The sequence below is a fragment of the Seriola lalandi genome, unplaced genomic scaffold (genome assembly GCF_002814215.2).
Source record: "Seriola lalandi dorsalis isolate HSWRI2012SDOR001 ecotype SW California unplaced genomic scaffold, Sedor1 jcf7180002054907, whole genome shotgun sequence".
Lineage (NCBI taxonomy): Eukaryota > Metazoa > Chordata > Actinopteri > Carangiformes > Carangidae > Seriola > Seriola lalandi.
Window position 1 is genome coordinate 1,020,458 of NW_019525459.1, and position 13,107 is coordinate 1,033,564.

At 40.6% G+C, this 13,107-nt stretch overlaps 2 protein-coding genes across 3 annotated transcripts in view; one reads left to right on the plus strand and one right to left on the minus strand.

Moving 5' to 3' along the window:
• Positions 1-23: 23 nt before the first annotated feature.
• On the minus strand, positions 24-4,584 carry zic2b (zic family member 2 (odd-paired homolog, Drosophila) b). The gene is made up of 2 exons (XM_023430548.2): positions 3,709-4,584; positions 24-1,469 (listed from the first exon to the last, which is right to left on the minus strand). Exons 1-2 carry the CDS (start codon positions 4,229-4,231, stop codon positions 838-840), a joined length of 1,155 nt encoding a protein of 384 aa, XP_023286316.1. The 5' UTR covers positions 4,232-4,584; the 3' UTR covers positions 24-837.
• Positions 4,585-6,263: 1,679 nt separating this feature from the next.
• The window catches only part of vps8 (VPS8 subunit of CORVET complex), an 81,609-nt gene continuing 74,765 nt past the window's right edge, over positions 6,264-13,107 (plus strand). For both annotated transcript variants that reach the window (XM_023430538.2, XM_087169684.1), the window contains exons 1-2: positions 6,264-6,389; positions 12,318-12,386. In XM_023430538.2, coding sequence (XP_023286306.1) covers positions 6,318-6,389; positions 12,318-12,386 — 141 coding nt within the window. In that variant the 5' untranslated portion in view covers positions 6,264-6,317. The remainder of the gene's footprint in view (positions 6,390-12,317; positions 12,387-13,107) is intronic.

Consider the following 13,107-nt stretch of genomic DNA (forward strand, 5'->3'; position numbering starts at 1 on the left):
GGACTGATTCATTGATTCATTGATTGGTTTGTGGATCATTTAATACACATTCGATGTTAAATGAATCTGTGTATGACAGAGGTCATTGTGGAAACCTGGGGTCTGAACTAAAGGTTAAATGGAGTGTAAACATTCACGGTTAACTTACTGACAGGTCCATAGAGTTGAAGAGGTTAAGGAGACACTTGATGATCAGTCCCATAGCTGACTGCTCTGTTGGATTAGACTGTGGTCACATCAACAAGTCCCTACCAGGGTTCATTAGTGAAGGCCTCAGTCTGCACCAAACACCTGAAACCCTCCGACAGCACAATCAGCTGATTCCAGTCATGATACTGAGGCCTTAACAGGCACACACTCACTGCTCTGTTACCATGTGTACAATATTACTGTGAGCTCAGCAACCACCTTCCTTCAGTGTCAGTTTAGCCCTTGAAATTGCTTCATTTAGGAGGAGCTCTCAGATAAACTGTAATCATATGCACACCTCTTCATCTTTACAGGAGAGCAGTCACCAACATTCACTGGTCCATCTGTACAAAGTTATCCCTTCTGTTAGCTCAGGTTAGTGCGCTAACACTGATCAGATAACTGGCAGTTTTTTGTTTAGTTCAACAGAAATGAAATTCCTCTGATGCATCATGTGAGCTGTTGTTTTTGGTCCACAGATGGTGACAAGTGAAGTAGCCCTCCGTCTGAGCCCCATCTCAGAGGGACCACTGATGTTGAATCATACAACTGCTCGAACTATGATTCCACAGAGCATTGTCTGACCTGACCTGGTCTGATAATGTATGAGGTCTGTTGTTCACCTCCAGTTTCACCAAGCCCTCCATCCTACGTGACGTACTCCTCATCATCACTAGGTTCTGATTTAATGTGGTCTGGGTGAAGTAGAGGGAAGTGTGGTGCTGTAGTCCTGGTACAGACATACCACTCTTTAATGTTAGACAACTGAGGTAAGGCTGGGTTGACTGAACGCTGACTCCTCCGAGGGGTCCTGCTGCTCTGCTGCTTCTGGGCCAGCTGACTCTTCAGGCCTGACAGAGACAGATCTAGAGGCATCGCCATCGGAGATGAGCTCCGCAGCAGCAGCTTGTGGTCTACATCGCTCGCAGAGCTGATGTCCAACTCATGGTTAGACAGAAGTGGAAAATTAGTGTTTTTGTCGGCAAGTGAAGGAGAGAGGCGGTTCATTTTCAGGTCAAGGGGCTCAAGGAGTGCCAGGTGAGGTTGTTGGAGTTGATGAGGGATGGAGTCGTATGAGTCCTGGGGTTCAGAGGTAGGTGACGACTTGATGTGAACCTTCATATGTTTGCGCAGGGAGCTGGGGTGGGTGTAGGACTTGGTGCAGCCCAGGGCCTTGCAGTCATAGGGCTTTGAGGCCGTGTGGACCTGTGAGTGCTTCTTCCGGTCACTGCTGTTGGCAAAGCGTCGCTCGCAGAACTCACACTGGAACGGCTTCTCACCTGCAACACACACACAGCACTCACTATAATAAAAGTCATGAATGGGCCCTAACTGCTGCTTGTTAGTGATAATCCCATAATTTAATCTCACTGTGAAGGACTTGTTGTTTTAAATTATAGGGCACATTCTGTAAATGTGCTCTATGATTTACTTTCTTCTCCACAACCAATATATGTACACATCTGTAATCTGACCTAAACTGTCAGAAGGTTTACTGTATGAGGGGCTGTGTTCAGGTAAATGTTCCTGTGGCATAGTTTTTTCTTCAGACCAGTCAGATCTTAATCTAAGAAGAGTTTAATTTGTGAATAACAGTTATTTATTCCCTGATAACAGACATCTCAAAAAACAACACTGAGTGTTTATGAAGAAATTATACTGGGAACCTTCTCCTGTTGAATCACTGGGGGATGTTTAAACATAAATACAATGATTTACCTTGTAGGAAGTAGAAGTATTATTTTTTTATTTAGGTTAAAACTGGTCCATATCTGTTTCTGTTTTATTTCTGAACATAAAATGTTATTTTAAATGTAATTTCTATAATGTCACTGTAACAGGTGATATGAAATGTTTCTCTGATGTCTGAAAGTGGACGATGGAGGATTACATGTGTATAATGTATATTTTTTATATTATTAGATATTATATTATTATTATAAACCATAAGAAAATGTTTATTTCCCACATATATGTCTGTGTGTATACGCAATATGAGTGTTGTACCTTGGATCTAAAGTGGATTAGTTTTTTGTGGTCACTCTGCTTTGTTTGTATATTGGAAGTTGTTTTATGTCTTTTGTGTTTAAATACATAATAGAAATATTATCAAAAAGAACTCACTCTCAGACAGAGTAAGTTAAAAGTCATGGGACCCTAAGGGGGATTTGGTGACTGATTAAAGGACAAACCATCATAAAGAGTCTCAGTCAGGTGTTCTTCCTCCAGAGCAGCTTCACTGCTCCAAGTCTCTGAACTCTACTGGAGGATGAACACCATTCTTCATAAACATATACCCTCATTAGTGTTTTGATGATGGTGGTGGAGGAGAGTTCTGTCAAACATGTAACTTTCAAATCTACCATAGTTCAACTGGACTGAGATCATGTGATTGTGAACATGATTCATATCACATCATCTTCATCCTGATCAAACCATCAGTGACCCCTGTGACCTGAGGATGGAAACAGTTGTCACATTCCTAAACTCATTGTTCAAAGTTTGCCTTTCTATTTGTCACATATGTGTATATATGTATGTGTGTCATTATTGTGCAATTACTGACTATATTTAAGCACTGTCCCTTTATGGTTTATTTGTGGTCCTTGTGACCTTGTGAGATCAACCAGGTAGTTCTGCCCCTGACTCATCTGATACTCATCCTCCTCCATGATTACATATGCTTTATCTTTTCAGTTGGATTTCTAGTTCAACTGATTTCTCACTTTGTGATAAACCACCTGTCCAGGTGTGAGTATGTCAACTGACATTAGATTGGTTGGGTCTTAAGATAATGAAGTCTTCAGTTGTTAATGAATGGATTTCAGTGAGAGGTTAACACTGAGCCTGATCAGAGACCATTCTGAGTATCATCTCGGTTCTCACACTAAATAATAGATAATGTAAAGCAATAATTGTTAACCAACCTGGCAACACAAGAGATGTTCTTATAAATATCCTATAACTGATTTATAAACAATTAGAAAAATGTTTATTAACCATTAATAAAGTCATTAGTTATGATTTATTATTATTTACCCTTAGTAAAGACTGTCTGAATACTGGGTCTCGCTGATAAAACGGTTAGTTTAAACTGCTCATTATCTGATTATGGGTTAAAACAATTTAATTTCTGTAAACTCTATATTTATAAAATAATCAATAACCACGTGTGTCTGCTGTGTTCAACACGTTCATTCTGACTCTCCAGCTGCTATCTGCTGCTTCCTGTCACCTTACATGACTCCTGCAGCTCACAGCCGCGATCTTTCTAGGAAACAAGGGAGCAGTGAAGGACGGAGTGAACTGGAGCTGAACCAGGCCGACGTAAACATGGAGGGGATTCCTTGCAGACTGGGGACAGTCTGTGTGAACCTCTTTATTTTCAGTGTCAGGAAATGCTGTCTTGGTGGCTGACATGAGTTAAAGACTACAGTGACCGTGTTAAGCTCTGTGTGTGTGTGTGTGTGTGTGTGTGTGTGTGTGTGTGTATGTGTTCAGACAATCATGAAACCATACCAGTGTGCGTGCGTGTGTGAATCTTGAGGTTCTCGGAGCGTGCGAACATCTTGCCGCAGTTGGGAAATGCACATGAAAAAGGCTTTTCCCCGGTGTGCACGCGAATGTGGTTGATGAGTTTGTATTTGGCTTTGAACGCCTTCCCGCCGCGCATGCACTCGTCCCACATGCAGACATGACTGAGGGTCTCGAGCCCCGCTGCTACATGCTCGGTGGTGACGTGGTCCACCAGCTCGTGCATGGAGCTGAAAGTTTGGTCGCAGACGGATGTCGCCGTCCGCCCCAGCCTATGTCTCGGTGAAATTCGGTCAATCCATTTGCAGACCAGTTCGGTTTTGACGACGGGGCCTTTGGAGAAATCCAGCAGGCCGTCCACCCCGCCGCCGGCACCACCGTCGGCAGAAGCGGAGATGCTAGTGGCTCTCGGCTGGGGCGGCGAGACGATGCTCGAAGCTCCAGAGTTGTTGTTCCCCAGCGGAGAGACGAGGCCATTGTGCCTGGCCACTACAGCCGTCCGCTTCATGCTCGGCACGGCGGGCTGCCCCGCTCCCGACGCGAACCACAGTCTTCCTTCCTCCCCAAAATCAGTTAAATCAAAGAGGCAGAGCGTCCCCACTTCCTTTCTGCGTGTTTTTGGTGGAAGGAAGAGCGCATGCGGCAGTGTCTTTACCCCCCGCTGCTCGGTGTTAGATCCCGAGAGTCGGAGCCTCCATGCTTTTATTTACTGTGTGAATGGAGGTGAACGGAGTCGAAGGAATACAGCCTGCCGCGACCCAACACTGTGCGTTGGTGTCCTTGTCTCCTTTCCTCTTTAACTCCTATCTTCACCCCTTGTTTTTCCAACAGACTCACACATACGTCTTTGGTCAAACACACATAAACATGACAGACTCATGCTCTTCTACAAACCGACTTCATGGACATCTGTGTTGAAATGACACATTTTAAAATAAATGTCATATTTACAGGAAAGATTCTGTCTAACATGAATTAAACTGGCTCCCACGTTTTTAGTGTCACTTAGAAAATAACAGATTTTTACCAAAGAGGTCTAAAATATTCTCATCAATTAGGAAAACAACTTACCTTGCTGTCATTGTAATTATTACTATAATAATAATAATAATAATAATAATAATAATGACAGCAATGTTAATAATAATAATGATAGTTCTCCTGAAGAGATGCCAATGAGTGTTTGGTTATACAGATAGAGAAAATTACTAAAAATAATTAATCAGCTATCAAAACAGTTGATGATTCCTTTACTATCAGTTGACTATTAATGTAGTAATTGTTTCAGCTGTTAAAACCACAGCTTAGAGTCACAGTATAAAAAGTCTGGGACCAGACTGAAGACCAAAGACAGAACAGTACAACACATCAAGACTGATCTCAAATCGAAGCAGGGGAAGAACTGGATTGTAATGGCTGCCATGAAATACTGTCCCTCATTCATTAATTACACTGTACTGAACTGTGTAATACCTGTCCCACCTGTACCTGAGTTGGGGTCTGCTGACTTTATCCTGAAGAAGACAATGTAATGAAACATCGACTTGTAGAACTAAAAATATAAATATAAATATTTATATAAATAATTTTCTACTCCTTTCTGTGATGTCTGTCTCTGAGCCAGTACCTCACCAGTGCAGGGTGTGTCTGTCAGCCGTTCCCATTTAAAACTTGGGGGAGAGATAACCCCAAGACAGTAAATTCAGTACTGATGTAATCACAACTTCGCTTATTGTCATCCACATTCACTTAACTTAAGATCTTAGGGTGTTTAAACGCAGTTTGTGTTACTGTCACAGAAAGTGTGGTTTGCACTGTTCTGATGAAAAGGAACGTTGTTTCTTTTGTGTTGACATATTTTCAATATCACTCAAGGGGCACAGCAGGTTAGTTTGTTGGTATTTGCCAAAAGTGGAACCAAAAAGAGAAACATGGGGATGATGTAGAGGTGTGTGAATTAATAATTAGGAAAAATCAGTGGAGGAACAACTTTTGTCTTTGTCATATTTTATGTTGTTAAGTGCTTTGAGATCACCATCCATCTAACTTGGGTTAGGGTTAGGCACCAGACCAATATTATTCACCTCATTTACCCGAAGTGATGCTTCAGATGGAACTGACTCTCCCCAGCTGCCGCAGAATGTATGTCTGAACCCAACTCTCTTCCTCACATGTTTTCCTGTGGTCTGCTGGGATGTGAACTTTAATCATCCAGTTCCTGAGATGGTTTTGACACAGTTTTATTAAAGCATGTGCTCAACCCAGTAGTAAACCCAGAGTGCAGAGAGATGTATGGTTGTACATTAGTTTTAGTGATGACAAACAACAGTGTTTGAAATGAACAGATTATAATATCACTGAATGTAGCGTGAAACGGTACATTTTGTCATGTTTCAGGGACTGTCACGAGTTTTTTTTCTTTACTATTATGATCATCGTGCCGTCATCAACATAATACATTAACTTAATGTCGGTTCTCAGCCCGCTTAAGTATATTTAGAAACTTTACTCTGAAATTCAAACGGAAGCTGTGATTAACTGGTTCCTGCCACAAACGGACACAGACGATCTTCTCAGTCCGGGCAGACCCAGTCATGTCGGAGTCTCCGGACGCCCGCAGCCTGCTCTCTGCCTCCTCCCAACTCAACCTGATGGAGGTAGACGTGGTGAGAGAATCTACTTTTTCAAATGTGTTCTAATGTGGAGATTTGACTATTGTTTTCCCACCGTTGATACACCGTGAGATGTGGCTAAGCACACAGACGCACTGCTCCAGAGCCTGATCTTACTGAAACTTTCCTCAGCTACCAAAGGAAACACGTAATAACGTTAATGTGTGATCATCGAAGCTGGTCGTTGTGAGGAAAACAACATGTTATTAAAGTGTAAAACAGCCTGATGGATTCTGGCTTCAGCTGGACCCACTAGAGCTTCCTGTTTGAGGTTGAGCCTTATGTTTTACATCACACCACTTCAGAGTCTGGACTCTGTCACGTGATCCAGTATTCATCATGCAGCTCGGTGAACAGGAAGTGTTGGCTCTGTGCCTCAGACAGTGACCTAATTCCAACCCGGCCCCTAAACACTCCCCCTACCCACTCTCACTCAGTTTGCGCGTGCGTGTGAAGGGTCTGCCACATTGAGTGTCGTTCCAGCTAATGACCCTTAAGTGGGAGTGGGTTATAAAGCCCTCCAACACCTAGTCTGCATCGATGCAGATTTACCAGCCACACTCCCAGACGAGTGCAGCATCGCTTTGAGTCCGGGATGGATGAAATGCCATATACCCACAAATGTGAGTTCCGTGTATTTATTTCCAAAGGACAGGTCATAAATTACCTCGCCTCAAACAAACATTTGACGGACTATTTCACGCACACATGACGCAATAAGAGGTTACATTGTATTTTGGAATGGACATGGTGCTGTGTGCCCAATCAATCATTTTTTTATTTGACTTGATATTTGAAGATTAAACTGTAAAAAATTATAAATAGATTAAGACAGCAATCTTAACTACAATTAACTTGTTGATTTCGTTGCTGTTCTCACCTAGGAACTGATATATCTGGTAGCCTAAAGATGTCCTTTAATTTTATATTTTTATCATATATTATTATTATCACCCTATAACATGTTTGACCCCTCCATCCCCATAAGCAGTAACACCACCATAATGCGTTACGCATTAACACCTTTACTCAGAAACATTTTAACTGACTTACTTTCTTGTTTTATCTGAGAACATTTTTACACAGTGATTTACTTTTACTTTTGTCTTTTCACTTATAGTAGTGAGGACGTTCACGTGGTTACATGGTGACGTGCTGATGTCAGTTTGGTGTCCTATCTAAAGTCAGTTTCTGTTACTGGTAGAGTTTATTGCTGCTCTATCTGAACACAGTTAATGTTGCTGTTTTCTTCATCACAGTGTCTAACTACCTGCTGTTCTGCTCCAGCACCCAGAGCTGTCTGCTTCTTTTAGTGACTTTCACTTATTCAGCAGTTGTTTACATGCTGTTCAGATCTGCTAGTTACCCTAGCTTAGCAGTTAGCACTAGCTTCTCATTCTCTCCCTCTTTCTCCCTTGCTTGGTTTGATGTTGTTGTAACTTCAGTGTAGATGATTGTGATATTTATAACATATTCAACGATGTCTGCTGTCTTTAGGCACAGCTCCACTCGCTAACTGGAGCTAACTGTGCAGTCTAACTGCCATCCCTGAACATTTTCCTCAAAAAAGTCAGACAATTCTAAATCCTGCAATTTTCAACCTTCATTAACAATTTTTATATGAAAAATGTAGAGATTTTTTGTCCTGTGTCACCCAGTTTTGCTCTCATTCTGATATCTTCTACAGTTTTTGAGGAGTTGATGGTACCCTCCACCTCTTCCATCGAGTGCAATACAAATTCAGGAGCAGGTGTTACTGGGCAGAAATGGGCAAAGCTGATTCTGACTGGCTAATTAAACTTATTGATTCTTAGACTTTTACATTGGGTATGAGAGCAACTCTAAGATAAATCAACATGGTGTATTTGCATGTACTTGTGTGTGTGCGTGTTGATGTGTGGTTCTTTGCATGTGTGTGCATGTCTTTCTATAATTTTGAGGACAAATTTGGTTAAAAACCATTACTGTGAGACAATTTTGGCCAGTCGTGACAACTTGAAAGGGCTGTTTGAAGGTTAGAAGACACATAAACTCTATCACCACGACTCAACCTGGTAACTAGCACAAGCTTTTTGGAGGCTCTATGGTAGACAGCTTTACTGCCACAAACAACAATATACACAAGCATTTTGACAGACACACACATAATACTATCTTACTTTTTTGATATTTGCCTTCAAAATAAGAATCTCAACCAGATAAAAAGAACTTACTGGAGTTTCTGTTGGACAGCTCTACCACTACATAAAAACAAACACACACACACACACACACACACACACACACACACACACACACATATATTGACAGAAACGCACAAATACCATCTCCACCCATTGGATTAACCTTCAAAATAAAAGTCTCAACATGGTAAAAGGGAATTATTGGCTCTGTTGTACAAAACCTTATGCAATTTATACTGCCAAACACAGAAGCACAGACACTTTAAAATAAGAATCTCAAAAAGGTAAGAGGCAAGGTAGGTCATAAAAGTTAAATATTAGAAGCTATTGTCTATATGGGGATATAGCGGTAAAGCTTTATTGCAGAGCAACTTCTGTTAGGGCATGTACATGTGTGTATACATGTCTTGCTATGGTTGTGGGGACAAATTTGGGTTTGAAACCATCAGTGTGAGGTTATTTTGGCCAGTCATGACAGCTTTAAAAAGCTTTAAAAGACACCTGCAGTGACTGAGGTTAGTGTCAGGATAAGTCTCTACGACATGAATGAAACTGAAAGTAACGCCCTTCTTACAGATTGAAACGTGAGGAGTGAAGTACACAATTTCTCAAGAAATTTATTAGTTACTAAAAACCTCCCTTGACTCTTGTATCCCCTGCAGATCTTGAAAGCTGTTTCCCTAAAACATTGAAAATAATATCTTTGCTTCTCCTACAAACGAAAAAAAGAGGAGTGAGTGTAGGGAGTATGATGATTAAAATAATTTGAGCCAGATTCAATGACATGTATTTCCCCTGAGATCTGGATTTTATTTGAAATATCAAAGTTTTAGTATTTTTTATGTTTACTGCCAGGGCCCAGATACGGCGGTCCTGTTCCAGCAGGTCCAGGTTCTGCTGTAGCCCCTGTTCAGTGAGAGACAGCAGAACCAGATCATCTACATAGAACAGGAGTTTGATGTCAGTGTCATGTAGAGTAAGACTGGGTACTATTGATCTCTAGGACAGTGGCCAGTTCATTGATATAGATGTTGGATAGAGTTGGACTCAAACAGCGGCCTTCTCTCACTCCATGTCTCTGAATGAAGAATTTTGTCCTTCAGTTGCAAATTTTTATCACACACTTGTTGTTTGTGTACATTGATTTAATAACATCATATGTTTTACCCCTTTATAAAGAGACCATTGTACCAAATAGAATCAAAAGAAATCTATGAAACAAGCAAATATTTTATTATTGTCTTGGTGGATGTGTTTGTTGATTAAGGCGTGTAGGGTGTAGATATGATCTGAAGTGTGGCGTTTTGGTATGAATCCAATCCAAGACATTGTGTTTAGTAAGGAAGTTTATGAGTCTTGAATTTATAATGCTACAAAGAACCTTCCCCAGATTACTGTTTACACAGATACCTCTAATTATTTGGGTCAAATTTATCTTTTGAAAATTGGTGTGATGAGACCGTGATTTCAGATGTCGGGGAAGTAACCTACTCCCAGAATCAAATTGAATAGTTTCAGGATGGCCAATATTTCAGCAACTCAACCATGATGATCAAGAAGCCTGCTGGCTTTTTTGGGTTTTAGGGCTGAGAATTTTTCTCTCAGTTCCTGCTCAGTACTGGGGGGTCTAGGGGATTATGATTTTCTTTTATTGCCAGTTTGAGTTCATTTAATTTTTCTATTATTTGGATTTGGATTTGATTCTGAGTTGTTTGGTAATTTTTCATACAGTGTTTCGAAATGATCAACCCATATGTCTCAAATCTATTTTCAAATTTGGATTTCTTAATATTATTCATATTTTCCCCAAAACAGTGGTATTTATGGATTCCTCAATTAATGTAAGTTGTTTGTGTGTGTGTACTGTGCTTTTTTGATTGTGTGTATGTTTGTATTTTTCAAGTGTGTCACAGTAAAGAAGACGCTTCCGGGATCTCTGTTTTTGATTGGATAATCTACTAAACTTTTCTTCCTAATTTCTTTATATTAACCATATATATAACCAATTATCATATTTGGGCTTTCTAAATTTATTTTTGGATTGTTTCTATTGGATTTTTTTTGTAGTCTGCATGATAATGTGCTTGACGTGTCTATCTGCATCATTAATGGCTTCTTTGCTCTGAGTGTATGTGATGTCCAGAAAGGGGTCTAATAGTGTTTGGATTTTGGGGGTGCTTATTGCCTTCTGGACCTCTTCTGTGCTGTTTTCGGCCCATCTGTATAATTTCCTAATGTGATACAGCTTATTGGGCTGTAGAGGTGTGGTGTTGTTAGTTTCTGTCCTGTTCATAAACACGGCAATCTGGCTGTGGTCAGATAGAGGGGTCAATTGTTTAACTATGAATGCACTGAGAGAGAAAGGCTTTAGATCTATGTAATCAACTGTGCTGTTGCCAAGAGATGAGAAAAAAGTATGTCTTCCTGAAGAATCCCCTTGCAACCTACAGTTTACAATGTACAGACCCAGGCTTTGACAGCTGCAGGAGGTCTCTTCCATTCTTGTTGACCTGGATGTCAGAGTTCGCAAGGAAGATTAGTTATGCTTTGTGGGTAATTTAGTCCAAATACTGTATATGAATGTTACCTACTGTGGACTGTAGTCAGTACTGATACACAGCAGAGACACAATTGAGACATGATGAGACATGACTGCGACACAGCTAAGACAAAGCTGAGACACGTTTTGAGACATGACTGAGACAAAACAGAGACACAGCTAAGACAAAGCTGAGACACAGCAGAGAAAGCTGAGGCACAGCTGGTACACAACTGAATCAAAGCTTAGACACAATAGAGACAAAGCTGAAACAGCAGAGACAAGACTGAGACACAGCAGAGACACAGCAGAATTATTAAAGTTTAGATATTTTCTAATGAAGGTGTTACCTGTAAATAATTGAAGGGAACACGGATGAACTATTTCTGGCTTCTTACTTTTTACATTTGGAACTGTTGAAATCAAACCACACATTACTTGACATGAAATCATCTTGAGAAAAAGTTAAAAAGTGTGTAAAGTTTCAAAATAAAAAGCTGTTTCCCTAAAACATTGAAAATAATATCTTGCTTCTCCTACAAACGAAAAAAAGTGTGATCGCGATTGTGTGATGTTATTGGTGGTGTTGCCTTTGGTCTTTGAAACAGATTTTCTGCTTTTTGACAAACTGTCCAAACAACAGACATGTCCTCTTTTAGGTTTAAGGTGCTCAGGTTCAGGCTCAGTGTGCTCGTCTCATCCACATCACCAGCTTCACTTTGTGTCAACACAGACTAATATTAGTTGGACAGGGCAGAGACACATGGGCGAACACCAACTAGTATTTTATTAAGGGGACAGATCATGAACGCAGCATTGAGTACATTATGAACTGAATGAACCGACATGAGAAGGATAAAGTCATGAGACGTTTTAAATGTTGGTTTGATAATTTTTCAGTTAACTGTGGAAGCTCTAGTTCCTACTCTCAACAATGGACTCTCAGTCTCATTAGGTCTCATTATGTTCCACTCAGGAGGGTCTGCTGAGCCAAGTGCGACGCTTAGTGGTGTAATTCTGTACACCTTTCTGGTCCAGTGTTTGGTTTAATATGAAACTATTTTTACATCTGCCCAAACCTGAAGGTTTCTTTGTTAATGTTAAAAGACCTGCTGTCTGCAGGAGGCAGGGAGGAGTGTCGGATATGACAATGAGAATAAATTCTGATTTCTAACTTTCTGTTTTCATTTTACTTCTCAGATCGATGATAAGGAGTTTGATATTCCCCAAGTGGACACACCCCCCACACTGGAGAGCATCCTCAATGAGGTCAAGTACATGTTACTCTTTGGCTTTGAATCTGATTTCATCTTTGAGAAATTGCTTCACTTCTCCACGGTCTAAACTGTACAGTGGTGTACTGAAGTTACCTCTGGACTAATGCTATGTTTAGTTGATTTTTGAGGTGACATGAATTTTCCTTATGAATTATCAGCTGACACTCAACAACTATGAGCTCCTCTCAGCAACCGACTGATGATCTGAAAATGAAGCTACAGGGTATCTGCCAGAGAAGTTTTTTGCCCCGGTGGCTGGACATTTACGTTAGGGGGTGGGGTTAAAAAGAAAGCTCACAATTTCCATTGTCTGACATGCAGAAATGGCAGTTAAGAGGAACTGTGGAGTCAACACAAGATCCAGAAAACCAAGAGAAGTTTCAGATAAAACAACACCAGGCCTGTGACTTGTTATTTTATTTATTTTTGAGTTCCTCCAGTCATGTTTTAAACTCTGTAAAGAATCCTCAGATATGATTTATGTTGTGTTTAATGTAGCGTGGTGCAGAATGAAGCTGCCCTCCACTACACATTTAATTTGAAGTCTTTTATTTACTCCTGTAAAGAGCAAACATATACTTTATTATCACCGTTCGCCACACACACGCACAGTGATTTCGGACTCAAGTGTGTGCTCTCGTTCTCGGAACGTGTTCGATTTGAACACAGAAAAATGATGAACATTTACACTAACATCCAAACGGTAAATCACG